The following is a 27,758-nucleotide window of genomic DNA, read 5'->3' as shown; positions in this document are numbered from 1 at the left end:
TTTTTTTTTAAGTAGGCTCCACACCCAATGTGGGGCTTGAACTCATAACCCTGAGACCAAGAGTCACATGCTCCACTGACTGGAGCCAGCCAGGCACCCCTATATGGGCTTTAACATCCCAAAACCAACAGGGAAGAATAGAAGCTATTATTCCCTAATTTCAAACCAAGAATGATAGAAACTATATAAGCTCATTAAATTGTTTCACCTATGAAAGAATAGCATAGGAAAAGAGGATTTTGAAAAAATTATTCCAGCTTAAAAATCCTTAGGTTCAGCTAAAATTCAATTGAATACTTTTAAAAGACTAATCAGAATTCTACAAATTAACAAATATTCAAAGATCCTAGTGCCCTGGTAATTTAAAAACAATATATACAATTTCAAACAAGCAGTCAATAAAGGATGGGACATATAAACTAAAACTCCAAATTCTAAAAGGAGCAAAAGGTTTCAATCAATTGGGTATACCACAAAAATGACTGGAAAAGTGATTTAAAAAAATCTACTGGAAATAAATAAAACTCAATCCACAGTTGAGTTTTATTTAGTTTTTAAGAAATACTTGTAACATTATTCAAGGGATCTTAAGTCTTAGAGGAATATGGAGAACTCCCTGACTCATTTTACATTGCCAGATATCTCTAATCTAAAAGTTACAGAAATAGGAAAATAAAAAATAAACTGCAATGTCACTCATGATCATAGATATAAAATTGTAATTAAAAAGTTATCAATTACATTTGAAATCCTTATCAAAAAAATTATATGTCCTGATCAATCTGAGCTTTCCATGAATGGAAGCTGAGTTTAATTTAGCTGCTCTATCAACACAGTCAATCAGATTAACAAATTACAAGGTAGAGTCAGACTCAGATCAACAAATATTGAGAAGACTGTGGAAAAAACAGCCATTGCCAATAAAAAGAAATCTTAAGAAAATATTAAAAGTAAACAATTAAATACAGACTAATGATCAACCCCAAAATAAATATCCTAAATGGCAAACAACAGAACTGTTTTAATTAAAATGAGAAACTAGAGATTTCTATCATTATTAATCGCAGATAATATTAATTACCTTAGACCAACATTATCTTATAGGCCTAGTGAATGTAAAAGTCAAGAAAATAATATACTCAGTGAAAACAACAGAAAATAGAGTTCTCATGTTTTGCCAATAATACAATCATAAAAGTAGAAAATCCCAAGGCTTCTATTTTTAAATAATGACAAGTATTAATAAGAGAATTTGGTAAGGTAAGTGGAAACAAAGAAATGTTATTATTTTTTAACTTTAACCCTCTGATTAAATAGAAAGATATATTTTTAGATGGAAAGATATTATAAAAATATTTAGTGAAAATTTATTTGAAAGCTAAATAAAATTTAAAAGAGAACTTTAAAGAGTTAGAAAACGAATAATACAGACTAATATTTATAAGTGCAGGGTAAACAGAATCTGAACTCTGAGCCTAGACCCAAGGACTTCTAGAAAAATGTCTCTGGATTTACCTTCTTATAAGTCTGCTGTGCAGAATGTACTTAGTTAAGAGAACTATGCAATCATAGTATATCAAGGAGATGGTTCCTGGTAATCTGAATTGTTCATATTGCAAAACTCCTGTACACCCACACACCCCGGAGGGGCAACATGACTAACACAGTATAAGAATTAAAGAAAAGAGGGGGTCAGCCTCCATGCATTAAACTGTCCATGCCAGCCTCAACCTCATCTTTTATGAAGCATGCACCTGCTTTTAATGCAATGGTTTAGGAGGGACTCCTTACATGATGTGAAAACATTAGAGACCAGACCTTATAATGAATATAGATACAAATATCATAAATCAGTATTACCATCTAGAATAAAAAATCATGCATAAATAAACAAAACCAACCAAATGAGATTTGGTTCATGAATGAGAAGGCGGTTTAATATTTGAAAAATTCACCTTATGAACAAACAAAAAATATGATGATGATATGATGATACTAAAAAAAAAATCTGACAAATTCTAACATAGACTCATATATATATGTGTGTTCACACACACACACACACAAAACCACGTTATGAATAGAAGGGAACATCTTTATCTAATAAAGCAAAACAATCTTTCAGCAAATATAGTACCTAAGGTTGAATTGTTGACAATTTTCTTCTGAAATAAGAACAAGAGAAGTAGAGCAGCTATCATGTTATATTCAACATTTTTCCAGAGTTACTAGCCAGTGCAATGAAAAAACAGAAGGCTTAAGATTTAGAAAAAAGGAAATAAAATTGTCATTATTTGCAGAGAAAATAATTGTGAACCTAGAAAATAAAATAAATATATATATATATACACACACACACACACGTATATACTCTTAGCTATAATAAATAAAATTAGCAAGGTCATTGGATACAAGGTCAACATTTAAAAATATAATTGCATTTCTATATACCAGCAACAACCAAAAGTTTTTAAAATATAACTTATAATAGCTGCAAACATATCAAAAACCTAAAAAAAATTAGCAAAATATTTTTTAAATCTATACGCTAAAAGCTTCAGAATATTATTTAGAGAAAATAAAGATGATCTAAGTTGACTGAGAAATTAGAAACATTTGAAAAGATCATTTTTCAATAAAATACAAATAAAGGTTACAAATAAGCAATCATTTTATACCCACAAATTAGAAGAATTTAAGAGAATATAATGCATATTGCTGACAGACAAATGGAAAAAAGCAATCCTATTTTGCCAATGGAATTTTAAGTATTAAGATTTTGGGGGAAAGTACATCTTTCTGTAAAAATATAGTAGTCTCACTCACAGTTATTTATTGCATAGAATTGAAAGCGTCCTATATAAGAAAATGTGTAGAAGAATGGATTTCGCAGCATTGTCATGATATTGTCACTCAACAGGAGGACAGCTAGATACATTTTGGCATATCCAGACCAAAGAAATGAAGCAAACTAACAGAAAAATTAGGCTTCTTCTACTTCTAGGCAAGGTTGAGATCAGGGACAAGATTTAGTCTTCCTGAACTAGCAAACACACACACACACACACACACACATAATGCGTTAGACAATGGTTTATGTAGAACAATGAGAATATAAGATCACGGGTTAATGATCTCTAAGAGAGGGAAAACAAATGAGCTACGCCATATAATTTCCCCAGCTTACTGCCTAAACAGAGTTTCTGGCTGCCATGTAGGAAGGTGGGAGCCAGAAGGAGACTCAAGTGCCTCGAGTTCATTCCAAGAGGACGGAGCTGCAAAGGTAGAGCTCCAGAGATGTGCAGTCTCCCCCTCCTGCAAATCTCCACCTGAGTACTGACCAGTACATGGACGTGAGGAAACTACCTGAGGCTGCACCTTAAACTTCCGAAAGGGGCCACTTTCTGACCAGAGACTCCAAAGGCTACATACTGTAGGATCCAATTATAGGACACTGTGGAAAAAGAAAAACTATAGGGATAGAAATCAGATCAGTGGATGCTGGTGGCTGGAAATGAGATGGGTATTGACTGCAAAGCAGTATTGATTTGGGGGGAGAATGGAATTCTTTTATATCCTGAGTTTTCTGATGGTTACACAATTATATATGTTTGTTCAAACTCAGTGAATTGTACACCAAAAAGGTTGAATTTTACTGCATTTAAATTATACTTTAACAGATGGGCAACCCCCTCAGAACCCTGGCTGGATTGCCGTGGACGGCAGGGTCCCTAATACTGGCGGAGGCAGACTGCACCATCATAACTGTAATGGCCCTCCCATAATAAACCCTTCCGAGTGGCCACACCACTAATAAATATGTATGTATGTGTATGTATGTGTATATATATGCATGTGCACATACATACATATGTATATGTGTATATATGTATGTATATATGTATATATGTATATACACATGTATGCACGGGTATATATGTATATATATGTACAAATATATATATATATTTAACAGAAAAAATAAAATTCAAAATGACTATAATTGATGACTTGGAGGGATTGCCATGAGCTATCTTTAGTAAAGGAAATAAGATACAGTAGTTACAATAGGATCCCATTTTTTGGCAAAATAAACAATCGCCAGAATACTTACAATCTTGAATGTATACATATCAATTATGTACATATATGTATACATGAGCGTAGATAAAAATAGATAAACATGAGTTGCCTGTTTGGATGTTTAATAGGGTAACAACTAGGAACTGGAAAATAAAAACCAACCAAAGAAGGGAGGTAGGAAAATCAAGGTTTTACCCTAAAAAGAAAAGCTACATAATGTCAAGCGGTTCATCCTTCATGTAAAATTACATATAGGAGTGTGTATATATGAGGAAAAATACTAGAGATTAAACAGTTTTTTAAAGTGCTGTAACCCACAAACACATAGGTCTAGGAATATAATAGGCTGTATACAAGTGCATGGTCTTAGATGTGGGAACCGGGAGACTGAGCCTGCTGCCTTCCCCCAGAAACTCCCATTTCACTTCTCCTTGCTCTTCCTGGTACTGACTTTTTCTCCTCCTCATTTGGGATGTAAGACTACTAGTGATCATCTTAAAGTCAGAATGACAATCATAGGTAAAGAAGAACAGACTTAATACCTGAGGGACTCCTTGATTTGCCCTTTCCTGAGAGAATGCCTGTAACTTCTTTGCCGCTTTCACTTTCAATTAGAACAGCTACCCGCAGTTCTATCAGTTTATTGTTATCTGTGAGCATTGTTTAGATCCCAGAAAAAGAAAAATGGGTCCTTCAATAATTAACAAAGGAGACCTTTTAGAATCTCTTTTTGGTATAAATCATAATTAAGTGGTAATTACACGATGTCTAAAGATTACTTATAAATGTTTTCTTATTGTCACAGCCCTGTGGTATTCCTAGTTTTCTAACTAGAACGAACGGACACCAGATAGCTATTCACATTTAGTGGGCTTTTACTGTATGACAGGTATTACTTCATTTAATCCTCGTAATAATTTTACTTGAAAGATATTTTGATTTTCCCTATTTTCTAGCTGAAAAAAGAAAATGAGGCACAAAGGCATTTAGCTAATTTGTGCAGTGTCAACAACATCCTGACTTACCCCTGGGCAACCAGGGCTCTCTGTCACCCTGCTATACGAGAGGTCACCTAAGGCCACCCCACACACCATGTGAGGAGCTTATGAGTAGAAAAGAGTCACACTGCAAGCACCATTTAGCCCAAAGAAGAGCTCCACGCCTCCTGAAACAGCAAGCCCATCTCCCCCAGAGACCCAGGCACAGAGCCAGACTGAACATGCCAATAGGTGAGCCCTCAATAAAGATGGCCCTAGGCCTCAGTGTGTCTCACCCTTCCCAGATAGCTCTTAAAGCTTCCTAACTACAGCCTTCTACCCTCTACCCCCAGCCAAGCCAAGTCCCAGCCTCTGAAACACCATGGAGCTTCCTTTAAAGGGTAATCAACAGGCCATTCAGTGTTACAGAAAAGTGTTGCATCTCAGCCTTTTAGAACAAAACTAATGGGTCACGTGCTTTCATAGACTGAATGGTCACCATGGTCCTCCAGATAGATTTCAAATTCCTAAACTCTCCATAATCCCCCTCTTTCCTTGGCTGCTTCATCTTTTCTATGCTCTGTCCAAACATACACATCGCTCGACTGGAACTACCTACATCTCTCCCACCCTCTTCCAGGATATTCCCACAGTTAGAACACCTCCCTTGACATCTCTTCTTACTTCAGCCTTTCTGGCAACTTTTCATTTCCCTTCAGTGCTCAGTTCAGGAGTCACCTCCTTCAGGAAGGCCTCTTGATTCCACCTGAGTTGCCCTCCATCTTGTATAAAACATTTATTATATCTTATTGCAAATCCTCACTTATTTGCTTCAGTCACTAGACTTCAGACCACCCCAACGGCAGGGAGCATGGCTTCCTCCTGTGTACCCCAGGTCTAGTATAGGATATGTACTCAGTAATTGGTTTTAGAAAAGAAAAAGAAACATTATATGAGCTTGAAGAAAATGGGCTATTAACTTATAGCTCTAATCATTAGTCCTTTCTGTTTCAAACTTTAATCCACCACAGAATCTTAAAGAAAAAATAAGGTTCACTGGCACAAAAAGAAAAAATTAGGACCTTACTCCACTGTCAAATTAGCTGGGTTTATAGTTTAAGACAACGGATGTTTCAGAGTCTCCCTCCCCATCCCCTAACATGCTCCCCAACCAACTCCAGTTTCCAGTGGCTATAATTCAAAATACAGTCAACATTGTTAGTTCTGGCATCCCTCTTTGGAAATCTCAAAAGAGAAATAAATAATGTCCAAGAGAGGATCGACAGTACAGTTGTGTTTTTATAAAGTTAATATGATACTCATGTACCTAGGCGATGACATCTACACGAACGAGAAGAAATAAAAACCCCTGTTTTCCTTGGAGATTCACAAACCCTTATTGAAACGCTATGTGTCATATGACTGCTTTAAGAGGATATGTAAAAATTGTAATGGTGGTTAAAAATACATGAGAAAGAAGATTGTTTGTTACAAAGAAGCCTTAAGAGTGATTAAATTGCGTTCAAGCATTTGTCAATTTATTTTATAGATAGCACTAAACCTCTATTCTCTGTTTCCAGAAAGATTAAACTATTTTTTTTCTGTTTTACAAAAATTGGATTGCTCTGTAAAGAAAGCAAGCTTACTGTACATGAGTTCTGGCAACTAGAGAAAATTATCAGAAGACTTCCCACCCTCACCATGCCTTCAACCCAACCTTGTAAAAAATAAGACATCAAAAATGTTGGTTATTAAAACAATATTCTTCTCAGGAAACTCAATTAACTACAAATTATTATGTTGATCAGGAGAGTTTCAAGCAAGACAAACCAGCGTTCAATGTATGTAGTCTATAGCTAGAAATGAAAATACACAGCACCATCATTCTGCAACACGAAAGAAAGGCAACCAATTTTTTAAAGAGGAAAATGTCCTACCACGACTTGCGTTTGCTGTGTGATCAGCATTAGGAAGGTGAGTCTCTCCACTTGCCAATCCTTTCATGACTTCCCACTGTGAATCTTCTGTGAGAAATGGCTCCCAGCCACATAATCCAGACTCAAAGTCACATGTGAGGGGATCTGCTGTTCCACATGGAAAACAGGTGAGGAGAAATTAAGTAGGAAATTTAATTCCTGAAACACTGACTTCGTATTAGCCAATCAACTTCGGAGGGCAGAACAATCATTCCACTTTGTAATAAATGTCTTCTGATTATCAAAATAGTTTTACTTTTTCCAACCACAGAGTTTTCCATGTGTTGTCTGAGGCATCGTCCTTCTATATTCTTCTAACTACAAGTGTGGCACATTTCATGCTGGCTGGCCATCTCTATTGTACATAGTGATGCACAGTGAAACTAGAGCTTTTCAGAGAGTAACTGATTCATCTGCCAAGACCAACAGGATTCACCTGCTGAGTTAGTAGTTTTAAAAAGATAAAGGAGAATGGATTCTGGACACCTGAACAGTTTGAGGTTGGCACCCTGGTATTCATTCTGTTATTTTACCAGTTTCTAAATAAATGAATGAATGAATGAATAAATAAATAAATGAATAAATGAATAAATAAATAAAACGCCTAGCCACTTTGGAAGTGCAGGTAAATTAGACATTCTGAACTTTGCTTTTGTTTCCCTCTTAATACACAACTAAAAAGTTGGGAAATACTTAAGTTTCTAAATTGATCACAAAAGAAACCAGTATGGAAGTTCCTCAAAGAGTTAAAAATCTAACTACCCTATGATCCAGCAATGCCCTATGAGGTATTTACCCAAAGAATACAAAAATACTCATTTGAAGGGATACATGTACTTCAGTGATAAACACTGAAGCAGCATTATCAACAAGAGCCAAACTATGGAGAGAGCCCAAATGTCCATCGACTGAATGAATGGATAAAGAAGGTATGGTATATGTGATGGAATATTACTCAGCCATAAAAAAGAATGAAATTTTGCCATTTGCAACGATGTGGATGGAGCTACAGAGTATTATGCTAAGCAAGTCAGTCAGTCAGAGAAACACAAATACCATATGATTTCACTCTTATGTAGAATTTAAGAAACAAAACAGATGAACATAAAGGGGGAAATAGGCCAACTAGGAAACAGACTTAACTACAGAGAACAGGGTTGCTGGAGGGGAGGGGGGGTGGGGTGGGGTGGTAAACAGATGATGGAGATTAAGGAGGGCACTTGTAATGAGCACTGGGTTTTGTATGTAACTGATGGATCACTAAATTCTACACCTGAAACTACTCTAACACTGAATGTTGACTAGAATTTAAATAAAAACTTGGAGGAAAAAAAATGAGATAACTTAAAAAAATAACTAGTTCTAGATTAAGTCAGTGCTTGGGGTTAGTTAGCTTCATAGAGTCCTTACCAGTTTTGCCACCAAACTCATGAGAAAAAAATAGCAAGACTGGGCAATAAATTAGAAATTCTAACAACATGATTTGCGCTTTTGAGAAATTAGTTTTATGTGCTTAAACTCCCTTTGGCTAAAATAAGAATCAGAGTATCAGGCTATCTTAGATAATAGCTTGGGGAATAAATTAATACAATGTAAAAATGTATTTCTACATATTCCTTTTCATGCATAAGCTTGTTTATAATACTGGGAGAAGGGGGACAAAATAATTCTTGGTCAGAATACACCCAAAGTTTTGACAAACCTGAAGATCAAATGCTATTATCTTTAGTAATAAGAACAATAGACATGTTACCAGAAGTTCCCATTATGTGCCAGGTTTTTTGCATATATTACCATTAGTCTTTTCAAATACCCTACACAATAAGTGTAATCATCCCCCAAAGAGAAAAGCTGTTCTAGGCAACTCGTCTGTATTAAATTTAGTAAATGGAACATCTAGGCTTTGGAATGTCTGACACCAAAGCTTATATACTATGAAGCATCCCTAAACCAGGGATTCATCACCATATGCCTGCTGCTAACCATTATTTTCAATTTTAAATAATATGACCAAAGCAGGCTCCAGGGGGCTCAGTCAGTTAAGCATCCAACTCTTGATTTTGGTTCAGGTCATGATCTTGGAGTCAGGAGATCGAGCCCCACATCGGGCTCTGTGCTCAGTGGGGAGTCTGCTTGAGATTCTCTCTCTTCCTCTCCTCTGCCCCTCCCTCCACCACTCGCTCTCTAAATAATAAAATCTTTAAAAAAATATATATGACCAAATTGACCAGTGTACTGAATAAGCTCACTGTATCTTAATAATCAAAGGATCTTCAAATTTCTATAAACAGGGATACCTGGCTTCATGACCAGATAGTTCATCACTAACATGTCAACTCTTAAAACACGGAAGTCCACTATGCAAGTAACACTGCCACTTAAATTTTCTCTACATGTAAACATTTTAGATCTAAACATTTTTAGATCTCAGAGCTATGCTTGTTTAGACAGTCATATAATGGATAGATGTTATTTTTTTCTTTACAAGCAAATACTGTATTCTCCCTTGATTTCCCCCAAAAATAAACATGAGTTAAGTAGAGTATAATAATGAGAAGATGTTGTGTATCACTTAATGGTAAATCTATATGCAAGGAAATGCCACTCACCCATATACCTAACTGGAAATTTATTGCTTCTGGATGTATTTTTCTTTACTCAGCTCTGCCTACAGGGTTCATAGGATACTACTGACAAAAAGTTATTCCTCAAAGAAGAGTCTCTTCTTCTGTTTTTGACATAGACTTAAGCACCAATGACCAGCTGTGACAGTCTCCCCGGGCATCTGGAAAATCCTCTGGTCTAGTTCCTTGGCTCTCTATGAATCTTGCCACTTGTTAAGTGACCTCAGAACTCTTCTAAGTCAGTTGGTAGAGTCCAGACATACATAAGACTCAAAATACATATCTGACCTCTGAAATGTGCTTAATGGTTCCAAATCCTTGGTTTTGGACTTGGTCAAGGAACCCTTCCACCTATTCCCAAGGGTACCCATAATTCTTCCCTCGAAAACACCTTCCTGGAATAGAAAATCTTCCATGGGTAGGGTGACCACACTTTATGCCTGTTGTCCTAGCATAATAATTAATACCTCTTTTTTTTTCCCCTCTCAAGTGTCCCTGTTTGGCTAATAAATTCAATATTGCCCTGTTGGGGGCAATAAATTATATAATAGGACACCTGGGTCAATTAAGCCTCTGACTCTTGGTTTCAGCTCAGGTTGTGATCTCAGGGTTGTGGGATCCAGTCCCTTGTGGGACTCCATGATCAGCAGGCATCTGCTTGAGATTCTCTCTCCCTCTCCCCCGCTCATTCTTTCTCTCTCAAATAAATAAATCTTTTAAAAAATTATATATTAATACACAAAGGAAATAAATCCATGCAAATAACAATCTTATTCACTGCAGGTGACCACTGAAGTAACAAGTATCCATCCTATTCCCGAACTAGGCAATGGTACGAAATGGCAGTAAGACAGTAAGACCAGTAAGGGTGGATGCAAAGTACAGTGTGACCTGAGCATCACCAAATCCTTCCACAGGCTCTTCACAACTGTGGCCAGGTCACTGAACGGCAAAGATATAAAGATGTCAAGACAAAATAACTTTGGATTGTATATATGTTGAAATGCGGCTTTAGGGGAAAAGTTGCTTTCTTTCATTATCTGATGTTTCACCGGTTAAAATGTCAATCATTGCACTTTCTGCAAAACATGAAACACCCTGCCCTTTGAAAAATGAAAATTAGTTTTTAAAGTCCATCACCTTAAAAATATGTGAAAGCAAAATGGTGCAGTCATCTCTATAAAAATCTTGGTGAATGGCTCAGCTGTTTTTACCAATCATATTTATCCCAATATACTTCAAAGGACATTTTTTAAAGCTAAACATTCTAGAACTTAACTGTGCTATAAAATATAAATCAAATTTCAGTCACCAAAGTTTAGGTTCTTCCATTAAAATTTCTCTACATAATTCAAAAGGTTTAATGTGTAGTTATAAATATCTGAAAAAAACCAGGAGAGTCAAACACATTCTGACTACTAATAAATATTGATAATACCATATATGATAAACACTAAATATTTATAAAGTCTAAAAAATCATCTATTCATATTGTAAGTAGAAGGTATTCATCACAGTGATTTTGATTATTTGGTTGCTTTGAACTTTCTGTGATTGTAGAACACACTTCACTATTTCTAATCAGAGCATGAGAAATGCCACTGTTCATAGTTTTAGTGAAATTTTGCTGAGTTTATCAGAGTAATATTTTAAAATTATGACAAAGCTTTCTCTTGCATATTTAACCACTGCAGCATATTGGCAGAAGAAAAAAACATTCACTGTGGCAGCTGAGAAAAATTCTTCTGGATCTTGAAAATTAAAATATTTATGAATCCTCTAGTTCAGAAATAAATCAATTTTCTATTATGTTAGAAAAATGTATGGGAATAAATGGTGAATGTTCCATTCAATAAGCATATACTAGATCTTAATATGATATTATATAAACATTTTGTTAATATTTATTGAGAAACCACAAGGATCTTTTCTCCCATATAGCCTTCCTTGTGTGCGGGAAATTTTTAGCATACTTTTCTTTTTCAAAATATAAAAGACATTCAGAGACAGTATCACAGTAAATATTCAATGCACTGCATTGGATTCTTGGTTTAAGCTTCTTTCACTTGAATATTGTACCAACTTTTCCGTTATTTTTTTCCAACTTCTCCTTTAAAGTGTCACCATTTGTATAGCATTTTATTTTTTTTAACTTTTTAAAAGATTTTATTTATTTATGTATTTATTGAGAGAGGGGGAGAGAGAGAGAGAACACAAGCAGGGAAAGCGGGAGAGGGAAAAAAAAGAATCTTAAGCAGATACCACGCTGAGCATGGAGCCCGACTAGGGGTTCGATCCCAACCACCCTGAGATCATGACCTGAGCTGAAATCGAGTCGGATGCTTAACTGACTGAGCCACCCATGTACCTCTATATTAGCATTTTATATGCTTTAAAAAAAATCCTACAATTAAAAGAACTTTTTCTCCTCCAGAATTTCCCACACCGTTCGATTTGAACACAGATCTGTCCATCTTTCCATCTTTTTTGGAACACACAGTCTTTTTCCATGTCATAATTGAAAGATATATATATATATATTTTTTAAATTTTTGTGGTAAAATATAGATGGCATAAAATTAACGTTTTTAAATATTTTAAGTGTACAGTTCAGCAGCATTCAGTACATTCACACTGCTGTGCACCCATCACCATCCTCCATCTCCAGAACTTCATCTTTGTAAAGTCAAACTCCATACCCATTAAACACCAACTCCCCATCTTTCCCTCCCCCTCTCCCCTGTCAACCCCCATTCTACTTTCTGGCTCTATGAATTTGACTCCTCTGTGCACATTATATAAGTAGAATTATACAGTATTTGTCCTTTTGTGACTTATTTCATTTAACATCATGTCTTTAAGGTTCATCTATATTGTGGCATGTGTCTGGAAATTAGGGATATTTTACATGTAAATTATTCAGCTAGCCAATGTATACCCTTAGATATGTTTGGAACAAGGTGTATTTTATTTTATTAGAAATATGTAAAGATACATTGCAATGCAATGCCTCTATTTTATACAGGAGCATATTAATAACTGTTGAAAATCTAGTATTCAGAATCATGCAATATTTGTCCTGTGACTGGTTTATTTCCCTTAGCAAAATGACTCCATTTACATGAGGTATCTAAAATACTCAAACTCCTGGAAGCAGAGAACAGAACAGTGGTTACCAGGGGCTAGGGGGAACAGGGAAAGGGCGAGCTGTTGTTCAATGGGTATGAAGTTTAAGTCATGCAAGATGAATTAATTCAGAATTCCGCACAGCACCCAGCCTATCGTCAACAAATACCGTATTGTGCATTTATTTTTCAATTGTTTTGCAATACTTTCATTTAAGGCTTTGTTGAAAATACGGCCTTTCATAAATTATTTTCCGACGAGGCAGAAAAGGGTCATAAGAAAAAAAAAACTCACTTATCTGTTCACTAACACACGTTCAGCGGGACCGTTTTTCACATTCATTTAAACGATATATTTGCCGCTAAAGTGCTGTCATAGGTGTATGAAACTCCCACACAAATCTCGATGATAGGGACTTCCAGGGTCGGAGTGGCGAAGGTTTCCTGAGCAGGAGCATCCAGTCTGTTTACAACTTTGGCAGGTGATAGCTTCCACTCGGGAAGAGTTATGAGACTTCTGACAAGTTCTGCAAAACTGCTTGGACTGCCCTGCACACACCACACCTAGGCACCGTGCCATCGGATGCTGCAGTCCTTGCAGCGATAATCACCATTTTTCTGCCATAAGGACTGGAAGCGCGAGTCCGCTTCGCCCGGCTGGGGTCTCAGGGGTGACCACCTCTCACGCGGGGGGCCGGCTCCCTGAGTCACCATCACCGCGGTCCTGGGCCCTCCCACCCACCTGGGCTCTGAGCAACCCAGCGCGCACCGCGGGGGCTGCCCCGCACCCGCGTTCGCTCGCCCGGGTCTCGCCCCCTTCCTGGGGGTGGTCGGGTCGGGTGGCAGAAGGCCAGGCGCGAGCACACGGCGACCGCGCGGGAAGCGCTCGCGCTGCCGGCCGCGGCTAAGGGAGGGGGCTGTCCTGCCCGAACGCCGAGCCGCCGCCGCCCGCCCTAGCCGCGAACGCCGGGCCGAAGTCGCGGGCGGTGCACAGCAGCGTGCGCCGCCCCAGCGAACACGACACCCACACCTCGCGGCTCGGGTTCACGGGCAGAGCCGGGTAGCCCCTGCTGGGGCCGCGCGGAGCACTCACCTGCGGCTGGCGGGCCGTGAGCTGCGCCCGCCCGCTGGTAGCTGTCGAAGTACCCGGCGGCCCCCAGCTGCGCGTAGGCCAGCGAAGACCACGAGGCCGCGGAAGAGGAAGCGGGAGGGAGTCCCCGCCCAGGTGCGGCCGGCTGCCGGGCCCGGGGCTGCCAGGGTGGCTGGCGGAGGGGGGGAGCGGTACGGGTACGAGGACGGCTATGGGTGCTGGGCGCTCGCCAAGGTACACTAACCGTCTGGCATCTGTCCCAACGTGTGCGGCCATACGTGTGCCCCACCAAGTTAACAGGGCAAATCTCACGTTAAGTGTCCTTACTCCAGAAAGAAGGGACACAGAAAAACTTCTGGAGGTGAAGGATAAAGATCAGGTGTCTGCGTATTCCAAACTCAAATTGTATACATTAATTATGTGTATTTGTTGTATGTCAATTATACCTCAATAAAACTTTTTTTAAAATTTATCGTTTGGTAGTATAGTGATGCTCATAGGAATTAGTTCCAGGATATTTAGCTTCTGTGAAAGATCTCTGGATAGTTTGCCTTAAGTCTACTTTTTTTTTTTTTTTAGATCTTATTTATTTGACACAGAGAAAAAGCGCACAAGCAGGGGGCAGGGGCAGAGGGAGAAGCAGGCTCCCCGCCGAGTAAGGAGCCCCATGTAGGGCTCAATGTGGGACTTAATCCCAACCGGGATCATGACCCCAGCGGAAGGCCGACGCTTAACCGACTGAGCCACCCAGGCGCCCTGCCTTAAGTCTACTTTTTATATGCCATCTGTTTTCCCTCTCAGCGGTTTCTTCATTTCTGAAGGTTATTTGGCACAGTGCTATGCAGACGAACCACCTGAGACATTGTTAATAGGCAACTTTTGGTTCTGTAAGACTGCCATGTAGCCTGAGGTTCTGTAATTCAAAAGAGCTCCCAGGTGATGCTAATGCTACTGGTCCACAAAGTATAGTAGCAAAACTCTAGCAACACTCCTTTTCACTTACCAATTAACTGCCTCAGAGAAGGCACGGGGCTAAAGGCTGTCAACTACTTCTGTTTAAAGTATCTAGAATTAGGGGCGCCTGGGTGGCTCAGTCAGTCGTTAAGCGTCTGCCTTCAGCTCAGGTCATGATCCCGGGGTCCTGGGATCCAGCTCCGCGGGAAGCCTGCTTCTCCCTCTCCCACTCCCCATGCTTGTGTTCCCTCTCTCACTGTGTCTCTCTGTCATATAAATAAATAAAATCTTTGAAAAAAATAGATTTTAAAAAAGTATCTAGAATTAAGAGGCACTTGGTAGTAAAAAAAAAAAAAAAAATACCTGAGTGAATGTGCCTTTCGGGAAAAGCACGCTGACAACAGAATACCAACTAACAATATCCATTACTGAGTCTCCAGTAAGTACTCCTGGTCCTATTCAAACTGCATATATGAGCTACACTGTCCTAGAGATCCATCCTAAAGTGGGATAAAAAGAAGGTATCAAAGCATGTTTCATTCGCTTCATGAACTTGGTAATTCTGTTTATAAGAAGAGTTTGCATTACAAATTCAATTTGTAAAATACAAATTTAAAAGTATGTATAGAATCAGGGCACCTGCGTAGATCAGTCGGTTGAGCACTGAGGTCATGATCTCAGGGTGGTGAGATCAGCCCAGCGCTGGGCTCCCCACTCAGCACTGAGTCTGCTTGAGATTCCCTCTACCCCTCCCCTTGCTCTTGAACATGCACGTTCTCTCTCTGTCAAAGAAAGAAAGAAAGAGAGAAAGAAGGAGAGAGAAAGAAAGAAAGAGAAAAAAAGAAAAAGAAAGTGTTTTTTTAAAAGTATGTGTAGAATGTTTCAAAGTGGTTTTAAATTTCAAAGGGAAGTTTCTCCTATTTAGTAATAATATATATGAGCATGTGTATGTATGCACAAATGTATTAAATATCTTAGTGCAGAAAATAATGTAATTTTATATCAATTCTAATAATTCCATTGCTATATAAATAATTTCCTCAAAACAAACATGATTGTACAAATATTGACATGAAATACTCATGTTGGCATCAAAATATATAGATATATATGCATCAAAATACATAATGTTTTGTAATATGCAACATGGCTACATTTTCATATCATAACTGCTATATGAAGTTGATCTCAATCAAGCAAGCACGCCAGGTTTTCTTTGTTCAAATGAAGTTACATAATTTGGAAAATTTAACACACTAAGTAACACTATTTGTTGATAAGCATGGATATCTGTCCCTTCATTCAAAAAAAGCAAATAGCAGAATGATATCAAGATACACTCCACTGGAAAAATCCTAAATATGTAACCAATGAAACTTCAACAAAGGAAGAGAAATGGGAAAATATGTTCAAAATCAAATGTTAAAATATCTATTAATACTCCAGGTAGAATTTGATTAAGAAAACCAATTAGGGGCGCCTGGGTGGCTCAGTCGTTAAGCGTCTGCCTTCGGCTCAGGTCATGATCCCGGGGTCCTGGGATGGAGCCCCACATCGGGCTCCCTGCTCTGCGGGAAGCCTGCTTCTCCCTTTCCCCCTCCCCCTGCTTGTGTTCCTTCTCTCGCTGTGTCTCTCTCTGTCAAATAAATAAATAAAATCTAAAAAAAAAAAAAGAAAACCAATTAAAAGGAGAGCATAAAGAACCCTTGGGGGGGGAATGTGTCAATATGTACAATTGAAAAGAGGAAATATATTTACTTTCAGCTGTTGAAAATGAGAATAATGCAAACTATTAGAAAGGTGAATCTCTCCAAAAGAAATGGACCAAATTGTAAGAAATTTTCAAGCATAGAAAAGAAACTGACACTCATATTAGAGAAAGTAAATTGTCCTCACATGTTTTTTTGAGTGAAAAAAGACAGCACCCAAAAATTCCATTGAGATCATATTAGGAAGTAGATTATGTTGTTTAAAAATAGTGTTAAAACTAGGTGTCTGAGGAATTAATGGAATTGCTGTTTACAAATAGGCAGAGGATTCCTCCCTGGCTTTCCCGTCTCCTCTTTCCTGTATCCCTTTCCATTGCTTTTAATAAAATCCTTCCCCATCAACAGAAGCATTTTGTACAAAGAAGTTTTCATTAAAAAGGTGACATTTAGGGGCACCTGGGTGGCTCAGTCATTAAGTGTCTGCCTTCGGCTCAGGTCATGATCCCAGGGTCCTGGGATCGAGCCCCGCCTCAGGCTCCCTGCTCCGCAGGAAGCCTGCTTCTCCCTCTCCCACTCCTCCTGCTTATGTTCCCTCTCTCTCTGTCAAATAAATACATAAAATCTTTAAAAAAAAAGTGATATTTATCTTGTTGCAATATTTTTCTCTTGTTCAACAAAACACATCACTAAAATAAAACAATGCAGCAAAATAAATGTCAAATTTTTAATAATTAAGAAAACCCACTTGTTTGTGATATAGGATTTGGATTCATTTAGTTAGGATCCATCGTTTCCAAAGAGACACAAGTATTTTAGTTGCTAAGTTACCTCATATGAGTACCATCATGTGGGTTGTAAATTAAATTATATTTCCTTTCAAATACAACTAGGTTTGAATAATAATGGGATTTCTTGTCATCACTCCTATCAAAGACTCTCCATAAAAGTCCTAAAAAGCAGGTGTTGGATCTAAATTTTACCCAGTCATGAATACCAACCGTGGCTGACATGATTTCTATAGTCATCATGGCTGCCTAGAAGGCAGTGACAGCCCTTCTTCTTTAACCCCTCCCCACAGCTTTCTACATAATAGGTCAGAATGGAAGATGCCCTATACCTAATAAAGGTCAGCAATCCATAACATATGTCTCCCAAGGGAAAAGTATAAAGAGGTTCCCTCTCCTACCCATTTTCCTCTTTAACCAAAATACACACACACCACAATACAATTATTCATTTGTTGACCAAACAGAATTTGCAGTGTTAACAAAAAGCACCAAAGCTTATATTAGCATAGAGACCCCCACAAAGAATAGTGCTAATAGCTGCAGAATGAGAATGTGCATTCATTTCCTGTCATACATATTAACTTTACCTAGCTCAAAGCAAACACTTAAATCCAACCACAGTCGTGAAAGTGAGCATGTGAACAAGTAAACCATTAATTCACTTACAGCAAGTTGCTGGGTCTTCATCACTGTCATCAGAACAGTCCTGCTGCGAGTCACAGACCGATTCTTGGGCAATGCACTGGCCATTGGCACAAGTGAATTCATCTGTAGGACAAAGCCTTCTGGACGGGGCAAGTGCACAGGCGTAGACCCAGAGCTGATCCAGCCCAATAAAACCTTTCTGGCTCAAAATAGTCCCTTCCAATATAATCTTCAAAAAGCAAAACATGAACAATGTTTGAGTTTATGATCTCCTTTCAAAGACCCCTCCAAAAAAAGAATAATAGATATTTAATAATTACTGAGACAAACACCTGTTAAAAGAGCCAGCAAATACAATCGACAAAGGTCCTACTCGGGGAAACCTGACTCACAGGCGTAATTGATCTGAATGGAAAAAGCCCTACATTTAAGAAAGGTCAGCAATCCATAATATATGTCTCCAAAGGGAAAAGTATAAAGATATGGGCACAGTAGATCCCCTGAGGCCTCTGAGAAACCACACATGATCCAGTGAAATACAACATGCCACTTAAACCACTGGCTATGTCCTTCCCTGCAAACTTTTCATTTGGGCAACATCCTCATGGCTCTCTAACATTCAGGGAAAAGAATAAGCATTATCACTACTTATACACCAAGAGCTATAACTACGTCTGGTTTTTAAACCACTGAAATTAGCGTTGGAATGCAGGCAGGGAAAGGTTAGGCAAATAGTACGGGACACAACAGGTGAATAGAAAACTTAAAAGAATAAATATAAAAATCTATTTTCACAAAAGAAGAATTTCTCTAATAATCAAAGAAGTGCCAATTAAAAGAAATAAATCTCATTTTCTCCAATCAAATTGCTAGTTTTGGAGGTATACAGCATTAGCAAGTGAAACAACCATCCTTGCTAATCCAATGTAAGATACTATCAAAGTATTAATATTCCTTGAGGTTCCACCGAGAGCAATGGTTGGCTAGCACCAGAGAGAAGGAGAGGCATGAAGAGCTGACTCTACCAAATATCTAATTCTCTGCTGTCCAATATGGTAGCCACAGCTACAAGGGGCTATTTCAAATTAAATTAAAATAAAATTAAAATTCAGTTCCTCAGCCATACTGGCCACATTGCAAGTGTTCAACAGCCATCCGTGGCTATTGGCTACCATATTGGAGAGCACAGATACTTACATTTTCCCTTATGACAGAAAATACTATTGAACAGCAATGAACTAGGTGTTGTTTGTGTGTAAATAAGATACTAGGAAGAAAGACTAATTCCTTTTAGTTTTTTCCAGCTGAAAGTTTCTGAATAGATTTTCTCCTTTGCAAAAATATGAGGAATATATATATATATATTTGTTACGAATTACTTAAGTTTCAGTTCACAAATATATTTAACAATTTACTCTGGAAGATGTTACATTCAAATCATATCTAATAATAGGAAAATTTTGTATGCTGCTGTATACATTCTCCATAGTGAATACCAGAGTATAAATATGTATAAATTATTGGACCTACAGCTGTATATTTTTATAGCAGCAAGAGATCAGATATGCAAAAATGATATCAGTTCGGGTTTCAAAAATTGATGAGTTTAAACTTAGATTTGAAAAAGGTGCTATTATTGAAAGTTAATTACATTTAATATGCACTTGGAAATCTAGAATAACTCCCAAATTACTCTCTTTATATTTTGTTTTATCTTTTAGTTAAATAACAAGACCAACTTTAATATTCAGTTTATGTAAAAGAATGAAACTCCAATCATTTAGTACCTCTTTCAGAAGTTTTAAAGATAAATATCAGCTTAGAAAATTAAAAATTGTGTCAAATATTAATTCAATAGGCTATGATATAAACCTCAACTTTGCTGTGATTAATACAAAAATGCTATGGTTCAGAAATTCCAATCTCAGCAGTAAATGGGATTCTAAAAATCTGCATGGTTACAGTCCAGTATCATTTGGGTTCTCCTTTTTAGCACCTAGAAAAATGTACATATGTGGTATTACCATAAAGGAATGAAATTGGTTTCATGAGCCACATGTACAATCAGTCTTATTATTTTACACTCACAGTCCAGCATAAGCATATTTATACACTCTTTATACAACAAAAAAATAATGGAATTTTAAATAAAATACTGCACTTCAAAAATAAAATGATGAATAGCAATAATAATACCACCTATTTAAATGTCGATCCCACTGACATTACTACATTTTGCAATGTTGCTATGATATTAGAAAAGAAGGAAATGATGGGCAAACATTTAATATGACAGCTAAAAAAAAGTTATCAGATATATTTTTCTGCCCAATCTCAACTCTATATACAACACGAAATCCCAAGGTCATTTTTTTAAGAGACCATATTCCCACCGAGCATACGTATATTTCGGATATATCTTTGCACAGGTAGATATAACCGTGTTTTATAAAGAAAAGAATTACTGTCTTCAAAACATTTGTATAGTCTTTACTGGTTTTTAATACCAATTTATTATTTATCTGCTTCATAATGTCATTTGCTTCCTTGTTTGCAACGCATGGTCTTGGGGTTGGAGGGGGCTAGGAAGGGAGCCCATGTACAGTGAAGAAGCTTTACACAGCAGTAATGTGGCTGGGGAAAGGCTAAGTACAATGAAAAGAAGTAGGCAATTGCTCTCTCCAAATACACAAATCTACATCCTTAATTTAAATCCTAATTTAAATTTAGCAATGGGTGATAAAATTCACTACTGCAAAGCTACAAGTTAAACTTATGATATAAAAGAATACTTGTTTTTCCATTTTGTACCTTAAATGTCTTCAGGCTTTCTGGTATTAACACCTCTGCTTTCACCCATTTTCTGTCAGTTGATGTGTTGTATATCCAAGATATTTCTTCTTCCTTTGATTTAAATGAAATGACATTACTCATTCCCCAAATTCTACTCTAATATTTCCATATGTGCTCTCTCAATTACATTTCAGTAGAGTTTACCCGATCTGTACCACATGAAGTACTAGGAAGCCTAAAGTATTGGTAAAAAAGTATATAACATTTTTTAAAGGAACAATAAAATGGAGGCAGGAAAGGATGAAAAAGTAGAGCCCAGAGGATATTTAGGGCAGTGAAAATACTCTGTATGATAATATATGGTGGACACATGTCATTATACATTTGTCCAAACCCACGGGATGCACAACACCAAGCAAAACCCTAATGCAAACTATGGACTTTGAGTGACAATGACATGGCAATGCAGGTTCATCATTTGTAACAAAGGTACCATTCTGATGGAGGATGCTGATAATGGGGAAGCTCTGCATGTGTGGGGACAGGAGGAAAATGGGAAATCTCTGTACTTTCCCCCTAATTTTGCTAGGAACCTAAAACTGCTCTATAAAAACAGTCTTTAAAAAAATAAGGAAATAAATCATATCTATATAGTAAAGCTGTTTATTTTTTTATGATGGAGAGTCAGGACAGAACAAACATTTGAATGGAATTTTAAATAAAGTACTTAAAAAGACAATTCTCAATAGAAATTCATAATGCCAGCTACTTTAATGTTGATCCCAATAACATTCTACATTTTATTATATTACCATGACATTAGAAAAGAAATGACAGGCAAACACTTAACATGAAAGTTTAAAAAAAAATGTTATCAGATATATTTTTCTGCACAATCTCAATTTCTATATGTATTTTTTTCTATGGGAGAATTCATTCTAAGTTCCAAACAATACAGTTATTTTCTGGAGTTTATATTTCTATTTGACTCTCTTATCACTCTATGAAAGACCTTTTTGTGCCTTCTAAAGCATGCTATGTCATGCATCTGTAAAATGATCATTTTCCAGTTGGCAAAGTGTATGGAAAATTATGTTTCTACTATACACTATAAGGTAAGATACTCAATAAAAGTCTATAATGCAGTCCAAAGTTTTGCCTATGTTATTGTGCTTTATGATTTATGACCATGCTTTTATGCTCTGAAATACTAATTTCTTTAGATTCTATCAAACATGCAAGTTAATTTGACATTTCCCTGGGAAAGACAGACCAGATAGTTCATAATATTTATGCAATGGATGCATTGATTGTTTTCATGTATCAGTATAGTGAAAATGCAGAGTGGCATAAATATGTCTCAGGTTGAGCTCTGAGACTGTGCGTGTCCTCCTCCTACTGTGAGATAGAAAACAGCACTAGAAGGTGACATCTCATTGTAATTCAAATGACACATGACACTTAAGACTTTTTCAGACTCTCGTATGCATTAATCTCTCAGCTTTGCTTATTCCATTCATAGCCAACATTTTCTAAAAATGAGTCTATTTTCAACTTAGTCCTTTACCCTCTGATGTCTGCTCCAATTTCCAAGTCTTAAATATTTCAGAAGATAATCTAAACCTGTGAAACATCCATGGTAGACATCTTTTCAGCTGAGAGCTTCTGGGTCACTTCAGGATGAACCGGAGTTACACACAGTTGGGACACACGACTAATTTTCCTTTCAATAATTTCCGATGCAACTTCAGCTATTTAGCTTCGAGACGCTGACATCCTCCACAGATGCTTTAAGTGACGCTGCTTGGGAAGTTGCATTCATCATGTCCCTTCACTTTCATCTTATAAAAATAACTTAGAGCATTTGTGCTCTTTTTTCACAATGACTAATTAATTCCCCTCTGCTCTACTCGAAGAAGAATGTGTTTTCATTTTTTTGAAAAGTGAGAATTCTTTCTAAACTTAAATGACTTTTTGTACCCTAAGTTAATGGTATGTTATGAAATACAGATTTTTCTATCACATTTTCTTGTCTGACAACAAAAGTAATGAAAAAGAAAAAGAGTTTACTCCTACCAAATAAAATCAGCTTTTATTTTATTCTGTCCTCACTCTCAGACTCTTACCTAGTTATTTTCAACAGGTGGCAATGTAAGAAAGAAACCCTCAGCTCAGAAAAACCTTTCAAGTGATGTTTTAATTTTCTATTATCTTAAAATCAATCAATCAATCAATCAACAAAAATTTTTTAAAAAGTCTTTACTCCCCTCAACCAGGATCAATAATGCCATTTTACCTTTCAAGGAAAGAATCGCTCTATCTCCTAGAGACCTCAGCTTATCCTTCTCTCTTCCAGTGAAGAAATCAAAGGTACCAAATTCCAGATTGTTGTTTTTGTTCTTTTTAAACTACTTTTGAGGGGCGCCTGGGTGGCTCAGTATGTTAAGCGTCTGCCTTCTGCCAAGGTCATGATCCTAGGTCCTGGGATCAAGCCCCGCATCAGGCTCCCTGCTTGGTGGGGAGCCTGCTTCTCCCTCTTCCTGTGCCCCTCCCCCCTACTCATGTTCTCTCTTGCTCGTTCAGCACTCTCTCTCAAATAAACAATTTTTTTAAAAATTAAAATAAACTACTTTTGATTAAATGTGGGAACAGGAACATGTACTTTAGCAAAGACATTCCTTCGAGAAAAGCTTATTATGGCCTTTAAAAACGGTCTCATACAAGAAAAGATACTTTCTATGGCATTTTCTTCACTGCCCCAGCTATGTGTTCTTCCTATTTGCCACTGGCAATTTTTAAAATATGTAAAAGGTACCACAAGCTGGGCACCCCACTATCCTTGGCTCACTGACATGGAAACTCTCTTCAGAATAAAAGATAGGCTGTTGCTATGATTATTATTTTATAGATGACAGACAGAGACCTAATCTCAAGGATGGCTATATGGTACAAACTAGAACTGTTACACACTTAAGCTGACCCTAATAGAGAGTCGACTTTTTATTTAACAACTTGCCTTTCACCTGTGTTTTCTACTTCTCAAGTTCTGATGTCTTCTGAAAATAAAGAAAACTACCTTTAGCATCCTTACAAGGTATTTCTTGATTTACTTGCTCATATCCTAAGGGTTATTTTCTTTATTCTATTCATGGAAGATTTAAACAATCATTTTCATCAAGAGCTAATTTTCTTTTTTTTTTTTTTAATATTTTATTTTATTTATTAGAGAGAGAGAGCATGAGAGGGGGGAGGGTCAGAGGGAGAAGCAGACCCCCCACAGAGCAGGGAGCCTGATATGGGACTCGATCCTGGGACTCCAGGATCATGACCTGAGCTGAAGGCAGTTGCTTAACCGACTGAGCCACCCAGGTGCCCAAGAGCTAATTTTCTTAAAGGATGGGTTTGGAGTCCTTTTTAACTCTGTGATAAAACATCAGCTTATAATTTAAATGTATTTTGATGCAGATTTTGCATTGGTGACCAATATGTTATATGTTATATGTAGAGATCAGAGCAAATAGTATGTAAGAAAAAATAGGATATTGCCTTGCAGAATACTGGGTAAACTAATAAACCAAATATCACTCAGTGCTGGTTCTGATTAATACATTAGATCAGTTCTCCATGATTACCTTATTTTCTTATATATGATGTGGTATCTGAAGTCAATTTGTTTATAATCTTTTCTTATACACTCCCAAATTTACAATCCATCACTGATGTTCAGCATAGATTAAAATAATCTTTAGGATTAGGATATATATGACACAAATGTCTACTTAAATTTAAGATAACTCATTCAACATTCAGTGAATATTAATTACCTGTCATGTGAAAAGTACTATCATATGACCATATTTTTTTTTTAATTTTATTTATTTGTTTGAGAGAAAGAGAGAGCACGAGCAGGGGGAAGGGATAGAGGGAGAAGCAGACTCCCCACTGAGCAGGGAGCCCAAAGTGGAACTCGATCCCAGGACCCTGGGATCATGACCTGAGCCAAAGGCAGATGCTTAACCAACGGAGCCACCCAGGCACCCAGGACCATATATTTTTTAAAACACCTTTAACTATAATATAAATTCAGTGAGATTATTCTAGTGTAAAATACTATCACAAAAATGCCACAAAACTATAACATAGTTACAGAACATTAGAAATTGTGTCTCATCCATGAAAACAAACAAACAAAATGTATTAGGCCATCTAATGAGCCTATTCATTCAATTTCATGCTTTAGAACTCTGTGAATGTTCTGAAAAAGAAGAGGTAGAAGAAAAAAGACTGGACATGAAGAAAATGATACAAAAGAAAAGAGAGGGGTGATGTGATAGAACTAGGGGGAAAAAAAGAGAATTCCTCTTGAATTTTCACTTCTCCCAGTAATAGGCAAGTAATAGGTCATACCTGAGGATTAATTATGATGGTACTTCAGACTTCAGAAGCAAATGCAACAGAAGAAAATGTTATTGACAGATGGTTAGTGATATTTGGTAAGAATAGATGATAAATAACCTTTTGTTGGAAAATGAATCTGGCCAATGTCAGAGGAAGTTTCAACTGGATTTATTCAAAGCATCTGAAGCCAAAAGAATCTTGACTTGGATGTTTTTACTGTCTTCCTTTTTCCTGTCAGAATTCCCGCAATTATTGTTAACTGTTTCCCATTGCTAGAATGGCTGCTATTTACCCCTGTGATTTTTTATTTAACTTCTATCTATAAATAAATTTTCTTCACAATAGAAATTCTCAAAGTGTCTCAGATATTTTTCCACTTGTGGAGGATTGTTTTCAGTTAAATTTAGGTATAAAAGAAAAAAAGAAAAAAGCTTGGATTTGTTTTATTTGCTAGCATTACCACTGCAATTTTCACTCAACCCAGTGAGCCATTTTTTCCCATTCCAATGACTCATTTGTTTGTATTTAATCAGTAATTATCAGTCTCTAAAATTTTATCTACTAGAACCATAACAAGGAATTTGTATCCATCATAATTATAGGTCTAGTGATATATGGATCTAAAATCCAAAACAGATCCATCAGAATGTCAATACAGAGCCAACAATACAGAATCTCAAATATCTCATTTTTATTAGACCTATAATTTCTTTAATATACTTCCATGAATTTTTAACAATTTTTAAAAATAATATTGTACAAATTATCACATTAAATTTTCTACATGACAGTATTTTTTTTAAGTAGCCTCCATGCCCAGCATGGAGCCCAACACTGGTCTTGAACTCACAACCTGAGATCAAGACCTGAGGTGAGATCAAGAATAGGACACTTAACCAACTGAGCCACTCTGGCACACCTACATGACAGTAGGTCTTAAACCTGGTTCTTTAAAAAAAAAAAAAATGTTTTATTTATTTACTTGAGAGAGAGAGAGACAGAGATAGCTAGAGAGAGAAACGAGCTGGGAGGAGAGGGAGAAGCAGGCTCCCCACTGAGGAGGGAGCCAGATGCAGGGCTCGATCCCAGAGCCCTGGGATCATGACTTGAGCCGGGTAGACGCTTAACCGACTGAGCCACCCAGGCGCCCCATAAAACAGGTTCTTAATATTTCTTCTCAAAGGTATACTAATAAAGTCAAGTTAAAGAATACCTAAAGCCTACACACAACTGAGAAATAGAAACACAAGTTGCCAAAATAGAAATTTCACTTATTCAATGAATTTGAAATAAATGTAAGTTTCTCTCACCTTACTATTGTATAGTCCTACTCTCAGAACACTGTTTTCCATGGAATAATAGAATTGAAGATGGCAGCTCTTGCCCAGGCAGTGACACACGGAGCTATTTAAATAAGCCCTGCTGTCTACATGGTCAAGAGTAGAAGCATCCTTAGCTCCTACCCATATATAATAACCTGAAAAATGAAGGAAAAGGAAGTAATTTAGAAAAACTTACCTGCTTTCTGTTTGAACAAAATTATTTTATTTATGGACTTTTCAAAATCAGGCTTGAAACGCTAATATTTTACTTAAAGGGATAGGATGTTTTATTTATTTACTGATTTATTTATTATTATTAGAGATATGATGTTTTAAAATGATTATGTCAACTACAAATTAAAAGTTTTCATTTCCATATATGATTTTAAAATGCATTGATATCTGCTCCTAGTTCCTGAAATTAAGAAATTTCAACTCAATATTCTTTTAAAAAGATATCTCCTGATATAAAAAATCTCTGTGCTACAAAATTATCATCATTTTCTTTAAATGTCACAATGCAATCTTTCTTTAACCAAGAATTCCTCACCTTTCTTCCCAGAATTCTTTCCCCTTTTATTTTTTCTACTTTTTAGTTATAGAAAAACCTTTATAGTTTAAGGGAAGATAATGTAAACATTATAATTAAATTATATATAATTAACATATAACATATAATCAAAATTTCTTACCCAACCACATGGAAGTATCAGATACCACAGTCCTATTAAACTGCACATATGGATATTGTAGTACGTAAAAATATTATCAATCAACTTTATCCCATCTGATACTTAAAACAAATTTGCACGGTTCTTAAATTTAATAATATAGACAATGCAGAGATACAAAGATATTTCTATGATTTTACAACTTCACTTTTCAATAATAAAGTTTTTCAATGGGTTATTTCTGTGTAAGTTAGTATATATTCCTGTAATTTCTAAAAACTATGAATTTAAATTAGGTAAAACTCTTATTTACTGAGAAATATTAAGACTTTAAGCAAAATACCATTTTAAGTTAACACTTTGTATCTAACGAAACACAAAGAAATGATAAGATAAAGACACATTTTTACAAAAGCTGAGATAGATCAATTTCAACATAAAATATCTCAAAAGATAAGGAAAGAACAATTCTACCAAGTGATGAGAGTAGGTAGGGCTGAAACCACAGAACTCTGGAACTTTGAGACCAGACCCAGGCTGTGGTAGCTTAGATTCTGACTAACTTGAATGTTGCAAACAAAAGCTGGAGGAATAAACTCTCTC

General features: G+C 36.7%; 1 protein-coding gene across 1 annotated transcript in view; it reads right to left on the bottom strand.

The window, feature by feature from the left end:
* MALRD1 (MAM and LDL receptor class A domain containing 1) overlaps window positions 1–27,758 on the bottom strand; it is an 806,170-nt gene that overhangs the window by 687,321 nt on the left and 91,091 nt on the right. Inside the window, exons 9-12 of the mRNA XM_078074136.1 lie at window positions 26,473–26,639; window positions 20,783–20,875; window positions 17,993–18,200; window positions 6,998–7,144 (exon numbers count right to left, since the gene is read on the bottom strand). Coding sequence (XP_077930262.1) covers window positions 6,998–7,144; window positions 17,993–18,200; window positions 20,783–20,875; window positions 26,473–26,639 — 615 coding nt within the window. The remainder of the gene's footprint in view (window positions 1–6,997; window positions 7,145–17,992; window positions 18,201–20,782; window positions 20,876–26,472; window positions 26,640–27,758) is intronic.

The sequence above is a fragment of the Halichoerus grypus genome, chromosome 6, assembly GCF_964656455.1.
Source record: "Halichoerus grypus chromosome 6, mHalGry1.hap1.1, whole genome shotgun sequence".
Taxonomy (NCBI): Eukaryota; Metazoa; Chordata; class Mammalia; order Carnivora; family Phocidae; genus Halichoerus; species Halichoerus grypus.
This window is presented reverse-complemented; position numbering and strand designations above follow the sequence as displayed.